Source organism: Cyprinus carpio, chromosome B9, assembly GCF_018340385.1.
Source record: "Cyprinus carpio isolate SPL01 chromosome B9, ASM1834038v1, whole genome shotgun sequence".
In the NCBI taxonomy this organism is placed as follows: domain Eukaryota; kingdom Metazoa; phylum Chordata; class Actinopteri; order Cypriniformes; family Cyprinidae; genus Cyprinus; species Cyprinus carpio.
The window spans coordinates 6715922-6739422 of record NC_056605.1 but is presented as its reverse complement, the minus strand read 5'-3'; the positions used below and the strand labels follow the sequence as shown (position 1 = coordinate 6739422).

General features: G+C 36.2%; 1 protein-coding gene across 1 annotated transcript in view; it reads right to left on the bottom strand.

The window, feature by feature from the left end:
• Positions 1-23501, bottom strand: part of LOC109098602 (ephrin type-A receptor 3-like) — a 123459-nt gene that overhangs the window by 42034 nt on the left and 57924 nt on the right. Inside the window, exons 4-6 of the mRNA XM_042730766.1 lie at positions 18985-19140; positions 11259-11623; positions 3086-3190 (exon numbers count right to left, since the gene is read on the bottom strand). Coding sequence (XP_042586700.1) covers positions 3086-3190; positions 11259-11623; positions 18985-19140 — 626 coding nt within the window. The remainder of the gene's footprint in view (positions 1-3085; positions 3191-11258; positions 11624-18984; positions 19141-23501) is intronic.

Sequence of the window (23501 nt, the reverse complement as noted above, 5' to 3'; positions counted from 1 at the left end):
TATCTATCTATCTATCTATCTATCTTTATTTCTGTATGTCCGTCTGTCTGTCTGTCTGTCTGTCTGTCTGTCTGTCTGTCTGTCTGTCTATCTATCTATCTATCTATCTATCTATCTATCTATCTATCTATCTATCTATCCATCTGTCTGTCTGTCTGTCTGTCTTTCTGTCTGTCTATTATCTATCTCTCTTTTTAAGCTGTATCAGTCAACCCTAGTATTTGGAGAGTGAAAAGTACAGGATCAAATAAACTGCTGGTCTAAAACATTGGCATGAGCTTTCAATTTTGAACTTAAGACCTTTTTGTCATGATGAAGATGAACCATTTCTCGGAGAGAACCGAATCCGGTCTACAATTTCAATATGCATGTCTCTGTGCGGTCATACAGTCAAGTCATTTACCCACTAAAGCTACGGAATGTTTTTGCTGCGGGAAGAATTCTGGACAGTTGCCACTGGAGACTGTTCTAGGGCTTTCTTTCACACCCTCAGATCCCCTGCCAGTTCGGGAGAGGAGACTCCCACAATGTCAGGGCCCAGTTAAGTTCCAAACCCAGAGTAATGCTTGCTTCAGAACGAGGGAGACGTTACCCACTTCACCTAGAGCAGAAGACATCACAGGATCTGACAGCATGAAAGCCCTCTGAAAACTGACCCTAAAAGAGCAGCGCCGATGTGGCACAACAATACTGACCCTCAATCAAGACCCGATTCCTATACGGCTCATTAATCATACGGCATCTGTAGGAAAGCAGCCAAGGGGCCGACCGGACTGGGTCATGACTAGAGAGCAGAGATTGTGAGTTTTTTTTTTAGATGGGCGAGCATGGGCTTGTAGCCCACAAGCTTTAATGGACAGGTGGAGTTTAGATCAGTGCCTCCAGTGTTACAAGACCAAAGCAGAGATCATCTGGCACTTTCACAGATTGTTAAGAAGGCTTAAAATGAACTGACCTGGTCAGTAAATACTAAGCAATGTTTCCTCTTAACTGCCTGTGCACTGCCTACACAGAAAGACAGAAATCTGTGTAGAAGGCAGACTCAGAAATGAGAGAGAGCTCTCTAAACAAAACTAGATGATTAGACACAATATTGAAACCAAAGTCCATCTGCATGTCCATTGATTCTGAATATGGAACTGGATCTATGAGAAATCGTGTGCATTCCATGATCTCAATAAAAGTTCTACATATATAATAATGTAGTTTAATTTGTCTGTTTAAGGTCTGCACTATTCAAGTACAAGGTTAAAAAGAAAGAAAAAAAAAAATTCTAGGGAGTGAAAAAACATTGGTTTACGTTTTACAAGAAAATACTGCTTCAGCTTTTATACTTCAAAAATGTTTGTTTAATTCAGTCTGTCACTTGCTGTTTCTTTGTAATTGTAGAAGTTAATAGGAAATTCTGAGTGAAAAATTGTTAATGTACCATTTTTTTCCCAGCATAATGGCATTTTTAAATTATTTTATTTTATTTTATTTAAATTTTATTAAATTTTATTTAATTTTATTTTATTTTATTGTTGGAAAAACAGTGATAGTGAAGTGACATACAGCCAAGTATGGTGACCCATACTCAGAATTCGTGCTCTGCATTTAACCCATCCAAAGTGCACACACACAGCAGTGAACACTCACCCAGAGCAGTGGGCAGCCATTTATGCTGTGGCACCCAGGGAGCAGTTGGGGGTTCAGTGCCTTGCTCAAGGGCACCTCAGTCGTGGTATTGCCGGCCCGAGACTCATACCCACAACCTTAGGGTTAGGAGTCTAACCATTTGTCAACGACTTGGCTAATCTATTTGGCTACACTGACTGTTTGGTTGGGGAAAGGCGATTTCTGCCACTTATATATCAGAGCCATAACCACCATAGACATTGAGGGGGACAAGTCCCCCCCCCCAATAATTAAAAATGGTCAATCTGTAATAATTAGAGATGGCCAATCAAATTAAAGTAGGTGGGCTTTACTGTTCACAAAAGCAGAGCACGATTTTTAGCACAAATCATCAACTTAATGTCGAAAGAGAGCGTGGTAAGATGGAAGTTGCAAATCACTTAATATTAATCAATTGTTTTTATGATAGAAATGTTAAATAACCTACATAGCTTAATGAAAAACAGAAATACCCCGGTACAAATCAAATCCTATTTGATCTGCAATTCCTCTCCATAACAACTCCTTCTTATCGAGATTTTTGTAGTCGCGTTTGTCATAAAGCCCTTTGTGTTCAGACACCAATGAGACCAGCAGCTCTACATTCGTCTTGCCTCGATGCATCTTCTTGATCTACTTACTTCCTCTTCGTTGTTAGGTGTCAGCTGTGCTCGGCAAGACCGTTTTGTGCTTGAGCACCACCAAGTAGTGTTTTACTGTAACTTCAGCACAAAAAGGCACGTGAACAAAAGTGCCAAGTTCCTTGGTTGGCCAGTTTTTAATGCAGCAAACCATTTTTTTTAAAGAAATTACACTTTTACGTGTCGCTTTTTGCACGTCAGTGTGTACACTCACATTGGCACCCTTTGTTTAGTCAAGAGGCGTTAAAGGTCAGCGATTATCTCGTGATATTCGTCCCGGTGTGAACAGGCCTTAAAGTTGTATGTGTGAATTAAGTTACCCGAGTCTAAAAATCAACGATTTTACCCCATCGTTGTTGAGAAATGTATTGTAGCAATTCAGGATTCAGTATCGCTATTTTATTAATAAAAGGCATTGACAACAATTTTGTGTGTGTGAATGTTTCTGTGTGCGATCTCCGATCTCTGTGCGTCAATGAAAGCAGGGCATAAATATAGAATGGTGATTAAATTTACTTGGAATCAAATGTTTTTAATGAACACCTGCTCAATGAAAGCAAAAATTAAGGGAACATTGGTACTGGGTTAAAAATTTCATTTCAGGCAAACATCTCTCAGCAGAAATATAAGCCACATCGACTAATGACTTGAAATGCTCCCAGGTATATAGATGTGCACTCTGGACCAAGATTCTTAATGATGCCAAATAAAAGGACAAAGTGATGACTTTAAATGAAAATGTTAATGCAGTGAATGCCCACAGCGAATCAAAATTAAACTGCTCCCACCTTCTCATAATATTTGACCTCGTAGTCCAAAATGATCCCATTGGGTCTCTCTGGCTCCATCCATGACAGAGAGATGCTGTTTCTGGATGTTAATGCAGTGAAGTCCTCACATTCTTTCTTGGTCCCTCTTCAGGTGACTGATGACAGCTCATGATGATCAAAAAGTGTTTTAGAAATTTAAATCAATATATTGTTTTCTGTAAGTGAGTAAACAAGATGATTTTCCTTCAAAAGTCCTGCTGTTTTATTGCCTTATTCAAGTGATTTAACATTTTTTAAGTGTTTTTTTTCACTAACCACGCATAACATTTTTTTTTTCCTCAAAAACACAACAGTCACTGAGAGAGATGACTTCAATGAAAATGTTAATGCAGTGGAATGCGATCCAAAATTAAACTGCCCCCACCTTCTCATAATTTGACCTCGTATTCCAAAAAATTGTCTCCTGTGGTTCACTGCGAGAGAGAGAGAGAGAGAGAGAGAGAGAGAGAGAGAGAGAGAGAGAGAGAGAGAGAGAATGGAAAAAAGCGAATTAGCTGTTTCCACTCTGGCTGCGATGGTATAACAAGCACATAAAGCCTAAGGTCACAGGAAGTTCAGCTGACATTTTCATTCACAATTTGCATCTTGTGAACTGGTTCCTGTTGACCTAATCGAGTTTGCTCTCCACTGGGAGCCGGTTTCAAAGTTGGGAAAGTTGGGACTGAAAGACAAATTGATGCAATCAGGCAACGGCTGGTTCCTGCAAACAGTGGCCACTTTCATGTCAAGTCAATACCTCTACGTTTAAAGCACGGCTCATTAATTCAGGGTTTTTTGATGCCAAGGACCCCCAATTATGAAGTAATCCATTCATGAGTAACCCAGTTTCTAAATAATGAAAGCAGGTATAACGCTATATAAAAAAAAAACAAAATAAATAATACATTTAAAAAAAGAGGTAGGTAAGATGGCTTAAATGTTTTTAAAAGAAGTCTCTTAGCAATCTGCATTTACTTGATCAAAACACAGAAACCAAAATACTGTGAAATATTATTACAATTTAAAATAAGTGGTCTATTTGAATATATCTTAAAAAACATATTTTAGTCCTGTGATGCAAAGCTGAATATTTTGATTTGCTGCTCAAGAAACATATTTCTTCTTATTATTATTAGCTGTTAAAAATAAATGAGCAATAATAAATAATACAAAATATTTTGTGTCATTATAAATGTCTTTACTCTCCTTTTTCATTTGTCCTTATTAAATAGTAAATAGTATTAAATTCACATACTTCTTCTATTCTATTCTATTCTATTCTATTCTATTCTATTCTATTCTATTTTTCCTTGAGGTCCTAAGATTCCAGTGTGTAAATAAATAAATAAATAAATAAACCTGAATTAGTTTAGTCTTTTCTTCCATCCTTCCTTCCCTCTTTCATTATTTACATCCCCACTGTGCCATTCATTCCTTACACCGTTTTTGACGGTCCTACAACTTGACTGTAAATTTGACAAATGTGTCTCAAAACTCTTCCGTTGTGCTCTTTCTAGCTGCTTTTCATATAAACACCACCATTTGATCAAGGTTCGGTGAACCAGTTTTATTATTCAGGGCATCCTTGAGATTAGCAATCTCGTCATTTACATAAGCCTCCAACTAGTGAACTATTTTGAAAAATATGTAGTTTTGCACATCTCTAAGTGTGCTACAGGCAGCTCAAAGTCTCCCTCTGCTCTGGCACTTCACATGGCCACAATCTGTGACTGTAATTCATGTCAGAGCCGGTCCCGCTTTTTCCTGCCTGGCACTCGTGTTCTTTTTCAACTTTACAGCTCTGTAATTGTGAGGCAGCATTCAGGCCATGGAGGCATCTGACTTGCTGTGTTTTAATTTTATTAGACCACAGGAAAAAACATGTTGTTCTTTCAAATGTTCAAGCTTTTCTTGATTGTGATTATACAGTCTTGAAATGCTTCTTTTCCCCTGGAACCCTTTCGTTTTTTCTTTTCGTCCATTTCTCTTTGTTAATGAATCCAGATGGGCTCAGTCTGTTTCAGTTTGCAGCCCCGCTGCACAAGCCCCTTCCCTACGGCACTCTGATAGGGGAGGAATTATTGAAGTTTTATAGTGGCCGCAGTTTATGGAAGCTATGATTTATAATGTTTGGACAGCAGGCTCATTTGACACTGTGTATCTTTCTCAGTGTTCACAGCGTGAACAGACCAACTTTGTCTTAAAATCAAATAAAAAGCTCTGGTTTCTACAAACCTTCTGAAAGAATGTGACAAACAGCAAAGAGCAAAGTGATTATGTTTCTGAAACCAAGTGAGCAGCCTTATTAGGGAGCATTTTATGACATCATAGGTACACTACTGGGATGTGTCCTAACAGTTTTTGATAATATTTTTTCATTTTGATTTTATTTTTATATTTAGTTTTCACTTGCTTTTTATTTATTTTTAATTTTTTTGTCATTTTTACCTTTTTTCATTTTAATTTTCATTTGTTCGTTCATTCGTTCATTTATTTGTTCGTTCATTCATTCAATTTGTGTATTTTTATTCATTTTAATTGATTCATTTTATTTAAATTTAGCTTTAGTTATTTTAGCACTTCAAGTCAAACTAAACAAGAAATGAGAAATATTGTCTTGTCCTGAAATAAAAAATTATTACTAACAAAAACAAAAAACTAAAATTGGGGACAAAGTGGAAGAATTGTTGATTATAATCTATGCAGTATGGCTAATTATTAATAAAACAGTTCCAAGAGTTTGACTGGTTTATTCTGTACTTGCTATTTTTATGAATTTCGGTTTTGAGTTGTTAGCTTAGCAACATGCTAATGCCAAACTCTAATGAAAACAATTGTGAGTCAAGTCCTCCATGCCTTTTCTAATTGTGTGGCAGCAGATCTTTCAACAGGATGTTCACTCGGTTTTGGAACTGTGTATATTTCCCGGCTTTCTCCTTGTGAACAGATCACCTCTGTCTTAAAGCCAAAAGAAATCATCAGTTCCCACAAACCTCCAAGAAGAAAGCAACAGCAAAAAGAACCACACAATTATGTGGGACACTGCAAGGATATTCAGTTACGAAAACTGCAGAAGGGAGGGAACTCTTCAGAAGAGGAGTGAAACCAGAGCACTGCGTTTACAGGTGTGGCTGACAATTATTATACTTGCAAGTATGCTGCAGTGCAGACTTAAGCATTTGTAAATAATCTTAGTGAAGTGCTGTCGAGATAATGACATTCTGCAGAACATGGTCTCAAAATGTCCTCCACATGGCTCTGCGGATGTGGGACAGAGGCATGGCATTAATGTGGGTGCAGACTCTCCTTTTCTTTCTCCCTGCCCTTTTCCCCCAAAAACTCCACACGCCAAACAGAAGAGGCAAACCGCAGCAACGTATTTCAAGAATGCATGAATGAGTCATGGAAAACCTTCTGTCATGCCATGATCCAGCTAAACACTTCCACGCAGATCAGGGGCCAAAATTAACACTTGCCAAGTGCCAAACGCAAGTCAAAATTGGCTTCGGCTGTTGACTGGTAACATTATAAGGAACTGCAACATTTCATGGTTTAAATCCAATTGTAAGAATGATATCTCACCCTAACTGATGTAATGTGAGCGATTCTAAAGAGCAATTCTTCTTATTTTATGATTAATTAACTTATTATTATTATTATTATTATTATTATTATTATTTTGTGATACTACTTGATACTGCATCATACACTACTGTCCATAGTGTTGAAGATATTTTTTAACATTTTAATAAACATAAAACAAAAACAGTAAATTTGTTAAATATTATTACACATTAAAATAGTTATTTTCTATTTGAATATATACTTTAAAATTAAATTTATTTCTATGATGCAAAGCTGAATTTTCAGCATCATTACTCCAGTCTTCAGTGTCACATGATCCTTTAGAAATCATTCTTATGATGATTGAAAAAAAAACAAACAAAAAAAACAGTTGCCTAATATTTTTGTGGAAACTTTTGTGATACTTTTTTAGGGTTATGGTTTAAATAAACAGCATTTAAATTTTAAATAAATAGTATGATTCAAAAGCGATATATATAAGATATATATATATATATATATATATATATATATATATATATATATATATAAGATATATATATATATACATACATTAACAATAAACATTACACAAAATCGCATTAAATTTTGTGACTTTGAGAAAGAGATTGGCCCCTATAACATATGATCTTGCAGTTTAGAGCTTAACAAGTCATTATAAAATCATTAGAAAAAATACAGTGCAAATTATAGCTTCCCAGCTGTTAGGAAATATTTAAGACATAGTACTTTTTTTCAATTATCATCATTGCCGGTTGTGCCGAAAAGTTAATTTTGCACATCCTAGCAAAGCAGTATGAGACTTGGAATTACTGAAAGTTAGGCCACGCGCTTTTCCAGCTTTGTTGGCTTTGCTGAAAATCTCTGCCCTACCCCGGCACGACTGCCAGGTTGGGTGAATCGGCCCGTTAAAATGGCAGAACCATCAGGTCTCAACACAAACGTTTTACAGCTCGGATAAGGTTGAGAGCCAAGCAGAGAGCACCGTTCTTACATGGAGGGCAGCTTGCGTGTGCTGTCTCCCTTGGGCTGCGGAACACATGCTGGCTCTGTTTAGATTGATTGGGCTGCGCTGACAACCCTTGGAGCCCCTCGTAAATGTGCTCTCTGCAGGCCCGACTCACTAGATTGGCCGTTCACACATCCATCTCCTTGTTCTGGCTGTGTTTTATAGGACAGTATAAAGGAAGCTGGATTATTTGTCTAAGAGCAAGAGTAGAGAAGAACAGAGAGAGGGGTCACGATCTTCCTGGTTTTGGTTTCTGAAACAGCCTGAACTGAAAAACTCAATCGAAAAGACAGAAAATGAGGGTGTAGTGCTGTCTCTGTGCAAGGAAATGAATACCATTGCAGTCCAATAAACTGGAGCGCTTAAGCCAAAGTATGCTTTTTTGTACTGTTTGCTTTGAAAGCAAGTGAGAGTTGTGAGTGGGAGTGTGTATGTCTAAAGGGATTAATAAATTGTTAGAGGGTAATAAGGACATAGAAATCAACAGACAATAATTAAAAACAAATGGCCTCAATATTCTAAAATAAAAAAAGTAAAAATCAAGTATTTAAGGTTTGTTAAAATGTTACTCTGAGAATTCACTGAAGGGCTAGAGAAGATAAGTGTTAAATCCATATTTACTGCCCATCAGTTTGAGGGGCCACAAATCTGTCACCCTAAAGGTATTCTTGTCTGACAAAAACACCTTTAATAGAGTGAAGCTGTGACCTATCAACACTAAAAAAGCTTAAACCCACAACAAACTCTGGTGCTTATAGCCAGGGTCATTCTAACAGTCATACACTTTTATAACCCCATGTATATGTCTTGGTATATTGGAAAATTTTAAACTCTGAAATCTGAGTGAATGTTGTCATTTAATTCAGGTGCTCTATAGCCAATTCTGAAGAAGCAAAATTACTAATAAAAATATTTATAAAGTTTAATAAATTTATAATATTATTTCAGTAATTATCGGTTCATTTTTTTTTCATTCTCTAATTGAAATGTTTCAATGTAAAATATATATTTTTTTTTCTTAGGAATACTGTTTTTATTGATCATCAATTCATACAATTTTTTCCCGTTTCCTCAGTATCACTTTTTAATGTTAATCTTTTGTAACTAAAATCATATTAATCTAAATTTAATGACAATAAGTAAGCAATACACACTATTATTAAAAAGCTTTAGAAAGACATTTTGAAAGGAGACACAAACTCACCAAGGCTGCATTTATTTGATCAAAAATACATTATGAACAGTAATACTGTGAAATATTATGATTCAAAATAAATATTTTCTATTTGAATATATTTTAAATTGTAATTAATTACAGTGAAGCAAAGCTGAATTTTCAGCATCATTACTGCAGTCTTCAGTGTCACATGATCCTTCAGAAATCATTATATTATGCTGATTTGCTTCTCAAGAAAAAATATAATGTTTCAAAGAGTTGTTTTGTTTTATATTTTTGTGGAAAAAAATATTATTTTTGAACTGAAAGTTCAACAGACAGAATTTATTTGAAATAGGAATAGTCTTTACTGTCTCTTTTGATCCATTTAAGTGCCTTTGCTGAATTAAAGTATTCATTTTATTAATTTAGTTAATCATTGCTCATTTTCTTTAATTATTAACATTTAATAGGATTTGAATAGTCTGAAATAGTCTTTTATATAAAAAATACTTTAAATCATAGCAAGCATACACTATTCGTTTTCAAAAGTGAACAGGGATGACCCACAAATAATGAAAATATTGTTGAAAACATGAATGTTGTGTGTCTCAGACAGGGAAGATAACATAGAGCCTGTAGCACTGTATCACGCTAAAAGAAGATGCCTTTCTTCACAGATGAATCAGCATCTGTTCTTCGACAGAAGATGAAAGATCTGCTGAGTGAAAATGCAGTCCTCTTACAATGACAGTAAGGATTTTATGAGGTCTCAGGCAAAGTCAACTGCTCCCTGTGGTAAAAGGGTGCAAAACTATCAATCCCTAGCCTTTGAACCTCTAGTAGTCCAAGTAGTCTTTGCCTACTATTTCATGACACCAGACCCCAAAGCCTGTAATCTGTGTACCAAAGCCTACTCTAAATCATCTGACAGGACCTTTACCTATCACTCTACAGCCAGCACTGAACTGACAGAGGCCTGAGCCCCACAGAGCTAGAGAACAGACACACGAGTCTTCACAAAGGAAGCCCACATGGAATGAGAGGCAGATGGCCTGCCGTTCAGCATCCCTCTGCCTTAGTAACCTGAGGAGTCGTGACCTTCAGTCAGCCATGCTAGAGGCCAACACCTGCAGAAAGATATGTTCACAGACAGCTGTGATAGCGCGAGATGAGCAATAGCCTTGCGGAGGCATTAAACGGTTCTTTTCTTCCTTCCAATTGGAATGTTGAGCTTTGTTGCACATCACTAAGAGGAAATTGAATTGTCTTCATGAATATGTCTCAACTCATCTCAGGGGACCATTAAAACATTTCGCTCAGTCAATGGAAATCTTTGATGACAATTTTTCTGTTAAGACGTGGCTTTGAATGAAATGTCATTTTTGGGAATTTTGTGTTAATGTCCCATTAGAAGAACCGGGAGAATTAAATGGATAGTTCACACATTGTTCTGAACCTCTATGAGGTTCTTTCTTCCATATAACACAAAAGGTGAATATCTGAAGAAAATCCTGGCTGATCTATTCCATAATGAATGGGGAATGGGCCTGTTATGTCACAAAATTGCAAAAAGAGCACAATAAAATGATCGGAAATGTTAAGATGCGTGCTATATTCCAATACTTCATGCTATATAAAACCCAGGCTCATTGGAAAAATGTGCCAACATTTATGCAAAATGATATTAAATTGCTCCTTGTTCGTTTTGCAGTGAAATGTGAAAGAAAGTGAAATGTCCTAAAGAAATCAACTTGAACCTGGCAACGTTTGATTTCATTAGTTGTACATATTATGGCAGTTTGGAAATGAAATATCTGGTGATATCTTGGCATTAAAAAAATGTACCACCAACCCTAAACCTAACTCAAAAGCAAATGTGAGACAAAAAAACCCACACATTTTCTGAACCAACCACAGCATTTTAGCTTGCTTTTACAAGACTTTGAACTATGTCATTGTGACTCCTGTTTCACAGGTATCGAAGGCAATATGCTGTACAAGGTACAAAGTTTACTACATCAGAAAAGCCATACATATGGAGCTGGTTATGGGACACAAACATATACAGTAGGTCTTTTTTAACTGATAATAAATACATTGATCTGCCCCAGTAACCATGTGAAAAGGAAAAAAAGTAGTTGGTATTTACTTTGTATGGCTTTGAAAACAGTGCTTGAATCATATAGACCTCTTTTATAACACATTTAGGGCTTTTTTCATGAATTTGGAGCTTGACAGTTCCAGTCCAAGATCATTTTAAGAAAAAAAGATTCAGGATATTCTTCAAAGATTTACCTTTTTTTGTTTAACTGAAAGAACATCATAGGTGTTTCAGATCTATATGAGTGTGAATAAATTATGACCTTTTTATCTTTTTTTTTATTATAATATTCTTTAACAATAGAATATTCTAAGATGGGAGACTCACCTGCTTGGTTGGTAGTGATGGTGACCGCAGCATACTGGCGGACTGTGGGGGCCAGGGAGGACACTCCATTTTGGGCCTCGATCTCAAAGGTGTAGTTGGTGTGTGCCAGGAGGTCCACCACGGTTACTGTCGTGTTAGTGAGGCCAGTGGCACGGGGCAAGAAGCGCACGGCCCCTCGACAGGGTTCACACTGCCTAGGACCCGGCCAACAACGCTTACAGACCACGTTAAATGTCATGTCCTTCCTGCCTCCGCTGTCAGCCGGCCAGGTCCAGTCTAGAATCACTGACGTCTCATTAATGGCAGAGATCACATTGCGTGGGGCAGATGGAGGTCCTGAGGAAGAAGATATGTGATATAATATTTCTTCATAATTTTTAAATCAAGCTATAAAAATATTGTACAACATCATGAAAATCCATTTCAGCTGTAGTGACGTGCATATCCAACAATGACAACACGAACCAATATCCCATAGAAGAAACCTATCTTTTCTTCTAACGTTTCTTCTACACTCTTTAAAATAAAAGTTCTTTAGTAGAATTGATGGTTCCATGAAGAAACTTTAACATTCGCGAAACCATAAAAGGTTCTTTATAGTCGACCTCAGTTCTTTAGATTATTAAAATATTGTTCACATGATGAAAAAAAAAAAAAATGTTAGAAACTGTTAAGAACCAACTGTAATGGTTCTTCTGCCAAAACCCTTTTTGGAAGCTTTTTATTTTTTAAGAGTGTAGACAGCAATGAGACTTTAGGATGCTTCTCAAATCAAACTTCAGTGGTCTCGACATGAACGCAAACCTTTCTCATCAAATTCTCCAAGCTCAAATTATTTATTTATTCATTGATTCTGCGAGAAACTGTCTCATTGTCTTTTTTCAGTTTTTTCCTAAGGGATGACAGGAGAAACATCTGGGACAAAGTTTATACTTAAATAAAACACAACTGAGAACTCCATTAAATCTCATAAGCTATGAAAGAGCAATAAAATGTCCCTCTGGGGAAGTACGTTTACTTTAAAAAGTGTGGGTTTAATCGTTAAAGTCATCAGTTATGGATGGATACAGAATTTAGGCAGCCATGTCCTTCCCCTTGTTAAAATGTTGGCAAAGCCTCTAGAATTACTCCAGAGTTCAGAAGTGTCCTCATTGGATTGTTATATTAACTTTAAAAGATTGTCCCAGTAAAAATAGGGTATGAAGTGTGGCCAGGGTGCTCTATTGATTGGAATAGCAGGCCTGCACAACAAGCTGCTATTTGAATAAGTGACAAACTTCAGCGTATATAAGAACAAGAGTGAAATCTCAGATTAAAGTAAGGTGATGGCGCCAGTTCAAACCCAGTAAATAATTTTGGAATATTTTGAGAATTTAATATCTGACCTCTGGGCATGGGCGACATTTGATTCTTGAGTCAGATGGGGTCAAGAAAAAAAATTATGTAAAATTATTTATTATTTATATGGTGCGTATAAAGGTCCGTTCACGCCAAATTTGGAATTCCTGTAATTACGAGATTCCAACTATTAAAAAGCGTTCACATCCTTGTAGAACTCGTAATTACAACTTGTGAACCGGGAGTTTTCTGAGAGCTACGACTTGTACCATATGACCACATGACCACCGCAGGCTCTGTTTAGATTGATTGATTGATATGTTGCCATAGAAAAGCATAATTCTGAGTCCGAGGACGTGAACAGCTTTGAGTAGAATGTGACGTGCTGTCATCTAGAAATTACAGTAATTACGATATGGCGTGAACGTAGCATAACTTAAAGAAGTTGCTACCGTTTAGTAAACTGTGGACGTTGTTACCAAAGGCGAGACACGTGAGGAAAAAATAAACGATTAGCTGTGGGACTAAATCGCACACCATTCATTGCTGAACTTTCTACTGACCATAACTGGAAATTAAATTAAATTACTGGTTGATTTGACCAGATCTAAAAAAAAGTTTACACAGGCTTTTGGTCCGTGAATTAGATTTCGCTCAGGATGCGCGCTGTCTGTGGAGGTTTGGCCAGGACCGGTTCTAGAATTAAATCAACATATTTAATTTTCTGTCCATTGCAAATCACTGCTACTCAGAGTGAATCCCACATAAATATGCAGATGTCTTTCCCGAAACCTTGCAGGGTGTAGTAGCCTATGTTTCCGAAAAACGAAAATTTTATACCAATTCTGAATGTATTATATACTCTAGAAAGTGGGAAAAGCCCGCTCCCTTTATTACTAAAAAGCGTCACTCATCTTCGTTCATCACAATCTAACAAAGTTCCGTTATAATCAATAAAGCTCTCTAAACTGCACAATGAATCTCTTTTTTACATCGCATCTGCACTTAGTCAGGAGATGTTTCACGAGCGTGCAAAACTGCACTTGAAGACTGCTACGCTTTCGGCAGATATGTCTGTGATTGGTTACATTGTTTAATGCTGACAAAACACGTTGAGGGTATTTAGCGCTTAGCTAAGCACTCCAATTGCAGTGGGGCCGACATCAGGAATTCCATTGCTAACAATTTGGGGGGCAATATGCCGCAACAAATAACACCCCCCCCACCCCCCCCACATGTCGCCCATGCCTCTGGATATAATTACACTAAAACTAAATTCCTGGCTTAAAAATGGTGGTGAATGAAGAAATCAGGAGTGCAATGTGTGGTTGGTTTTATTTGACATGAACTTACATGCTGAAGGCCCAGAGTTTAGAGATGGTTTCTGAGAACCTGAGAACCATTCTGACAGACATTTTGTCTGAGAAAGAAAGTGTGTGGGGGGGGTTATAGGATTTGATACAACATTAAGAAATGGAACATTACACAAAGGAATCTCCTCCACAAATTTGCTCTGGAACATTCCAGAACACTCCCTGTTGCTTTCCCTTGATTCTGACATGACGATAAATCAGACGTTTCACTTCAAGGTCAACTACAGGATTTACCACACTGGCCTTTTCAAAAGCACTTATAGAAAGAAGAGCAACAATCCTTGAGGAATAATTCACTCAAAATGTAATTTTATAATCACATTTACCAGCTCTTGTGGAGGGGAAGACTGAAAGACTTTCACTGAAAGTCTTAAACATCAGTCTGGTCCTCACATGACAATAGTACGACTTCAGAAGACATTGAATACAGCACATAACCATATATATTATACTGTATACCAGCGCTTCTCAAACTTTTATGCTGTGTTTATGACAAAACAACATGAGTTTGGAATTACATGAAGGTGAGGATTTTCATTTTTGGCTGAACAACCTTTCTTATTATTTTAATGTACAGTGGATTTTCTGTTTTACAACACCTTGATCTTTCCTTTATATAAAAAATGAATATCATAAAAAAGAGGTTGTCTGTGTCAGCCTGTCACGTTTTGCCGCAGTTTCAAAGAGAAATGTCCACTGAGTGGTGCTAAAACAATACGTGAACCCTGGCACATTTTTATTATGTTGATATAGGTATGTATTGCCGCGTTTTTTATTACGTTGCTTTGCGGCAGTTCAGAATTTAAATATCCGTGGACTGTCACTAAAAGTTAATGCTCTATCATGATGGAAATATGCCCTACACCAAACCCAAACCTAAACCTACCCGATATGTTAACCAATGTGAAACCAATAAAAAATACATTTGTTGATGCAGCCGTGCCATTTGGTCGAACCATAATTACACAGGATTTGAACCGGAGCTCCTCACCTCTCAAGTACGTCTCCATACTCCATGAGTTACCGAACAAACCTACCATCTATGAAAAGCCATAGATATGAAGCTGAATATGTGCGATGCAAACGTTCAAAAGCATTAGTTTTCAAATCTTTCAGTATATTAAAATTGTTTTGAAGTCATGACATAATATTCTTCAAGTAATAGTGCGAAAATTATGCTTTATTAATTGAAACTCTGTAAATTTGTGTGAAAACGAATAAAAGGTGTCAGAGTTTTACTGCCTCTAGTGTTCATTTCTTTTGGAAACTGCAGTGATATGTCTCACAAAAAAATGTCCCCAGGTAAGTTTTTGCCATGAGACCAGGTAGCAAAAAATACATAAATGTGCCACAGTCTGCAGTGGCAACAGCATAAACCAAAGTCTCTTTTTATAGGATGGAGGAAAAAGTCGTTATATGTCACTAGGTAACATCTTTGCCAGAGCATGGTCACCTTTGATCCTGACATATAATAGAAATCACAGTGAGCAGGTAATGTTAACAGACTCGCTGGCCTGTTAACGGGAGGATGTGAGGTGTGCCAGAGTAAGCCATCCATTATTCGGAGAGGCTTTGTTATTACCACAGACCTGAACAATCACCACCACAACATGACGAACCCATGAAATTCTCTCTGTGACATATGGAAGATGTTTGCGTCTGGTATTGGTATAATCAGAGCTGTGTAGATTACTTACAAATTGTGGTCTATTACTGATTACAGATTACATGATGAAAACTGTAGTAAGTAATGTAATGTAGGTTACCCATTTCAAGTAATGTAATCTGACTATTTTTTTAATATTACTTTTTGATTTTTTTTTTTTAAATCAAACTTGCTTTAAACTTTATAGTAAATGTACTGGATGAAGATGAAGACATAGTGTTTCACAGCTATACATCACCTATATATTACTAACTAGCTTAATTTGTTTCATACTTGGTGTATTTGCTTGAGAGATGCTTTCTCCCTCCGTTTCAAAAGCAAATCATTTATAGGATTTTTAGAAAGGTGAAAAAATTATTGAAAAAAGAAGAACGAGGGAGAATCTAAAATCTAAATCTGAATAATTTACTGCCATTATGCGAATAATATGTAGGGAGAATCTAAAATCTAAATATCTGAATTAGTGCTCTGCATTTACTGCCATTGAACACACACACACTGTGCGAATAGCCATATGCTGCGGCGCCCGGGGAGCAGTTGGGGGTTCGATGCCTTGCTCAAGGTAATCATGTGAATGGAGAGAGAACCATGCAAAAAGTAACTCGAACTCACAATCTCCGACTCTCTAACCATTAGGCCACGTAACTGTAATCTGATTATGATCCAATTACAAGTAGGCCTACTTAGTTTTTGAAATCTGATTGCGTAATCCAGATGTACAGTACATGTAATCAGTTACCCAGCACTGGGTACAATTATATACCATGTCTGCTGTTGGCATTTTCCTCACGTCATAGAGTTACGCAGCAGAATATCGCCTTTATGAGGTAATAAAAAGGAGACAGGCAGAAATAAACAAGTCCATTTATATGTACTAAAAACAGGCATAAATATGTATGCCTTTGAAACATTCAGCGGTGATTAAATGCCGACCTTCGCTGACACAACATAGTACGCAACATAAACTGTAAATTTTACAAAGCAGTAATTCACGGAGCAACTGCCTGTATAATGCAGCCATGACCTGAATTATATTCACATGCAAAAAACATCTCTGAAGAACTCAGAATGACCTTCCACAATTATTGCAGATAATATCGTGCGTTGTCTTCCTTTAATTGCAGTTCCGCTCTCAGAGCTGCACTTAAAGCGTATCAGTTCCACTGCCTGCATCCGAGCAGATTCTATCAAGATAAATGTACAAACTCGGGGGCTATGACAGTATGAAGTGGAGAAATTAAAGTCGTACACTCCGTTCAAGTGTTTTTCCGTTCACTGTACCCATCAAAGTCTTAAACTAACATTGGCAATGAATGCTTAAGTGGAAATGAAGACTCGGTATTGCTTCCGACAGCCAAAATAAAAAGCGACTTGCATGAGCGTGGCGTGATCTGACGTGCTGACTATTTCGGATGTCACGTAAGATACACCCTATTAAACTTGGCCACAGAATTCAATAAGGCTCTTGGTGGTTTTATGTGATATGAATCAGCACTGATAGCAATGCGGTGATTTATGGATAATGTGTTTTGGAATGCTTGGCAGTCGCTGCATGCATCTGTCTACCATCTGCGTGCTTCTCCATAAAAGAGAATGGGTTAGCTTGCTCTGCTGCGCAAACCCAAGGAGGCCCGTCGGTTGAAACGGTTAAAAATAAGCAAACACGGGCTATTCTCGGTGGGACAGCTTGAAGGCCGCTGAGGGGGTATCGGAAGCTTTGTCAGAACGAGCCAACACAAATTCATCAATCCTTGAACAAACACCATCCTTCAGAAAGCTCCGGCGCTTCTGAGGGCTGAGCGGCGAACAGGAACGCTGCGTTTCAAGTAACATAAATAATTATCCGTACAAAAACATCACTTCTAAATGCTTGTGGAGATTTTGCTGTCTTGCACTGTTGTGTTGAATATCTGCGTAAGCCTTTGAGTTGCGAGTCACACTGACCCTAATTGGTTTCCATGCAGTCTGGCAAAAAAAAAAAAAAAAAAAAAATTCATGATAAAATAGAAAACGTCTATTGCAGCTTGCACTGCTATTTTAGTATAACTACGATACTATATGTTATACATTAGTTTAGTATTTTGAATTTGTTTATGTGTTTGTATTTTTCATTTTCATTTTAATTTTATTTAAAGTTTTGTTGTTTATTTTTATCTTTTTTTTGTAATTACCGTAATAAATGTAGTTTTTATTCATTTTTATTATTTTCTATTTTTAGTTATTTTATGAAATTGAGAAATTATGTGTTGCCAACTAGCTGAAATAAAACAAGAATATTTGTTCATTTTTAAATCATTTATATTATTTTAGTTAACATTTCTTTTGTTTCATGTAATTTATTTATTTATTGAGTTAGTTATGGTACAAATTAGTTAAATTATAATAACCCTGGTAGCATGTCAATCAATCAAACAAACAAACAAAATAATAAAAATAAGATTAATTATGAACGAACGAACAAACAAACAAGCAAGCAAGCAAACAAACAAAAACAAACAGTTCGTCCCTTTCTGTTAAGTGTCAATTTGACCCAAATATTTTTTATGTTCAAAATTAGCTGCACATTTCCTTTATGTTCACTTCTTTGCACACTAAGATGCAAATAACTGCCACTAAAATAAAGTATAAATAGTATCTAACATTATTTTTACTTAGAGTAAACAGTATTTGTCACTATTTGTACTTGATGTAAATAGCCTCTGTATTTTTATGTCTGTTTCTCAAACCCTTTTGACAGTAAAATTAGTTTTTGATACTGATTTTCTGCAACAGATTAGAAATTGAGATCCAAAAAACTAACAACCAAAAACATCATTTCACAGTTTTGTACTTTTTTTTTTATTATGAAACCCCGAACAGAGGAAGAAATGGTAAATTCTTATGTGATGATTCAGAAGACAAGTCTTCAATTTCGAGTAAACTTACGGTTTTAAATTTCTTAAAAATTTCATGTATTTCATATTTTAGTTATTGACAAGCTACAATAAACTTTTTCTATTTTCTGATGTTTAGTCAACAGCATGTAATCCAACGGTGGGTCAATTTGAAATTTAACCCAATTTTTTTTTACAACCTTTCCAAAACACACCTACAGTATCTGCTGAAACTTTGCATACACACTGATGCATTGATGCCCCTAAATAAGGAAAAAAAATCACACATTTTTAAGAAGAAATCAACAGTTTAACCAGTGTTTCAATCAGTTAAAAAATCAAGTGTGGGTCAAATTGAGCTAAACACAATAAGAGTCTTAAATATGAAGTTAAACCAATAGAATCTGGAGAAAATGCACTTATGTAGGAACCGTAAGCAGCACGTACGAGAGCAGGCCATCGAGACGGGATCGTCTTCTGCACGGAAGTAGTTTTTCTCGCAGTCGCAGTGCGTGGCTCCCTCCTGGTGTGTGTAGCTGTGCGGCGGACACTTGGAGCACTTGACGTTCCCAGAAGAGGCCTTATAGAAGCCGGGCCGGCAGGCTGTGGAGACAACAACAGGAGGAAAGACAAATTAGGATGCTGGGAGTCTCTAGCCGACAGGGCCATTCATTACCCCATTACTATGCTGCCACTTTTAATGGAGCGAATCATTTCACATACCCATATGCATCGGCAGACACAATGGAAAGACATTTAATCATCTGCACGGACTTAAACAAAGTAATAGCAGTACCAACAGCGCTGAGATGTGCATACGGACGGCCACACGCACATGTGAGTGGATCTTATGACCTCATAGGAAAGAAATATTGTTTCTAGACATCAAGAAGATCAAATGGAGACTTGCTTCACTGAGTTTCTGAAGAGACTTCAACAATGTCTTCAACTGTCAGGTCAACTGCCAAAATATCTAAGTTTGAAGTCTCTCGAATTCAAACTTTGAACTCATCGAATTCCAAAACCTTAATAGTCCACATTCACTGTTTAGACTTTTAATGGGATAAAATGTTTTAATGTTTTAAAGTGTCAGGCTGATATTATTGTCCTCATTTCATAATGAAGAAACAGCCATTAAAATAATTAAATACTTAGAGAAGAAAAACAGGAAATGCTATCATAGAAAGGTACTCTGGAGACCCACACTGCTGAACGCTACTTTTTAAAAATTTAAAAAGATTTTTAGAAATGTTTCTGCTCACCAAGGCTACTTTTTTTTTTCAATAAAAACAGTAATATTGTGAAATATTATTACAATTTAAAATAACTGTGTTCTATTTGAATTCATTTTAATAAAATTATTTTTGTTAATATTAAAAAATATTTTAGTCTCTTATAAAATATACCTTTGTAATGACAACAAAATTAAGTTTGTAAAATTGTATGTGGTGTGAATGCATGTAAGGAAAGTTTTTTTTTTTTTTTATTGTTACACCACATTACATTTTTAGTGTCATTGGATTAAAACTTTTCGTAAAAATAGCAAAAAACATGTCTCAAAACCATATGAAAACAATATGACTACAAAGAGTAGCTCTTACCTGAGGAATTTTAAGAGAAACATCTAAAAAAAGTTTGTTTGACTAAACATAATTGAGTCTCTTGAGCTATGAGAGCAAAAAAAACCTACTCTATGAGCAATAATTTTTCCTCTGGGAAATGAAATTTGGGAAGCTAAAGTCAGAGCTATGTGATAAAGTGTGTTTAAAAATACTTTTAAAGTCTCCTTTAATGTCATATTCAGTACCGGGTGCATGAATTATGCAAATACACCTCTTAAAATGGAAAAAAAATATCTCTGCTATTAAAGTGTACTCATCAGCTCATCCTTCCCTATTCATGAGAATCCCATTCCATTACCCATAATGAAGAGGGAAAATCATGATGAGCTGGCTAATTACTGTGACTCACACACATCTGTATTCCACTCCCCTCTAGTTGCAGGTTCAATACCTGATACAGTTGGTGAAGCAAAGCTTCAAGTCAGCACTATCAACCTAGAATCAACTGAATTCTGCTTCATGGCAAGGAAACCAAAGGGGCTTTATTATTATGGAAGCAGTGAGGTCAGATTGATCTTCCCTGGGAATACAGCAGAAGACCTTCTTTCGGTTTAATAAAGGTATTTTGGGGTCGGATGCAACTGCTTCCACCATATCAGTGATGTTTATTACCTATCTCACAGTCTACATGACATTCGCACCTACACGCCTGCTGTTTCTCCTGAGAGGTTTTCTTATGCATAGTGTGAACAGAAGATGGCATGGAGAGTAGCTGTGATGCATGAGAATGCAGGTTTACATTAACCCGTTTCTCCTTCGAGGCTCTCCTTTTGGGACTGTACAAATTGAGGCTGAAGAAAAAAAATCAGGTGCTGTTAATAGCATTTGTTACAGGAGATCTAATCTGACACACTGTTACCTCTGCGAATCAGAAAACACAGAGTCCCAAACGTGATAAACACACACCTATGTGGCCAGAATATGTCTGAAGACCCCAAAAGAACACTTTATAGCTCAGAGGTGGCTTTGGAGACACACTGAAGGTCTTTGTTGTATATTCTATTTTGTGTATGTTTATCCTGAAATTCCTTGAGGGGAATTCTAAGCGTTGTTAATGGGTTAATTCATACAAAAATTAAAAAGGTTGTCTTTATTTACTTATCCTTAAGGTGTGTTCAAACATGTATGAGTTTCCCTGTACTGCTAAACACAAAAGAAAATACATTGTGTGTGTGTGTATATATATATAAAATAGTATTTATATAAACTATCGAAGTCAATGGCTATCATCAGAAGTTTGGTTTCAAACATTCTTCACAAACAGAAGAAAGATTTGGATGACACAAGGATGAGTAAATAATGAAAGAGAAGCTAAACGATGTCTAAAAGTAAAATTATATACAGTATATATATATATATATATATATATATATATATACTGTATATAATTTTACTTTTAGACATCGTTTTATATATATATATATATATATATATATATATATATATATATATATATATATATATATATATATATATATATATATATATATATATATATACAATATTTCAATTATCATTTTCAGAAAACAAAGCTGAAATAAAAAAGAATTGAGGATTTTTTTTTAAAATAAAGCTGAATTAAAATAAAACATTAATATTAATTGGTAAAAGAAAGAAAGAAAGAAAAGAAAAGAAAGAAAAAAGAAAGAAAGAAAAAAAAAAAGAGGGAAAAGAAAGAAAGAAAAGAAAGAAAGAAAGAAAGAAAGAAAGAATAAGAATAAGAATAAGAATAAGAATAAGAATAAGAATAAGAATAAGAATAAGAATAAGAAATTAATTAAAAAAATGTATACATTCAAAATAAAGAAAAACTTAAATGAAAGTTAAAAATGTTGCCTCGGAAACTTACTGAAATAAACAAATGTTAGTTTAAAATTACTAAAAATAAAACTGAAAAAGCTAAATAGTAATATATAAAAATAAAATAAAAATGAAAATGACAAAAGCACATAACAACTGCTAAACCTCTCAAATTAAAAAGAAAACTGAAAATATATAAATGCTATTTCAAAATATTAATCAATACTTTAACAGTACATAAATGATAATAAAATAACACTGGTGAGATTCTAAATTGTTGTTGACATATGGTAAGAGTATAATAGCCATATGGATAGTATATCTCACATAATTTGATCTTGGAGGACATTAACGATAATTGTTCATTGCATACTTTGATTGCATACTTCAATCTTGAGCACAGTGTGAGACACTGTTGAGATCTCATCTGCTAGATTACCATTTTTTATTCAGGAAAATATATAAGAAATAAAAAAAATCACCATTTGCTCTCTAGGAGAAACAACTGAGACCTCATTTAAATGTAGAGAAAGAAACAACAACAACAACAACAATGCAGATTTCCTTCGAATCACACATGATTTCACAACGCCCTTGACATGCAATGACCATTACTTATAAATAGAAATAAATTACAAAGGCCAAAAATAAACAAAGTAGATGCAAGACAAAGAGCGGCACGGGTCAGTGAAGCAGGTGATGATGGAGAGAAAGGTGCCCCAGTTTCCGTCACGCGAGCACTTGTACTTGACAGCTCTTTAATAGAAGCCCGGGAAGCCAATGGCTCTCGACGGCATCGGCCTCTCATCTCTCCAAACCCTCACATCACGGTGAAAGACTATGAATGACATTACCCAAAGCTGTGCCTGCTCTTCCTCCACGTAATCTGAACGCCTCAGATGTTCAGGGGAGCGCTGAGTGCGGCATGATGTATAAGTTTGTGTGTCTAACACGACGTGCTGAGGTGGAAGCGCTTTGTGTGTGTGAGACAGAGCTGGGGGGCTGTTATTGATTACACATGCGCTGCGAGGAGACGCTGGGGCTCACTCCTGGGCTAACAGGCACAGGAAGGGAGTGAGAGCGCTACAGAGGGGCGCTGAGGTGATTTCTCATCCAGGCCTCCCAGCACACGCTCCATACGCGCTCGCTCTTAACAAGAACACACACGTGCTCCCCCAGGAGCCACCCTTAATAAGGATATGAGAGATGATCTTATTACTTTGTCGATCTTTTCTTCGCTATCTTGACGGTGTTCGATTGTGGGGAGGTCGAGTAAAAACAAAGAGCTGTGAAAGAAATCTTCCCACAGGAATGAAAAATCAATCGTTTCTAGACAGCAATCAGATGAAGAGCAAATGTTTCAGAAGAAATCTCGACAATGTCTCAAACTGTGCACACATTTGTCATAGAAGACGTTTTAAGGACAAAATAAAACAAAACAAAACAAAACAAAAGTTTGTTTTCTTGTTGTCTTGATGAAGAGCAAATGGAGTGAAAGTTTCAGAAGAGATCTTAATGATGTCTCAAACTGTGCTCAGACCT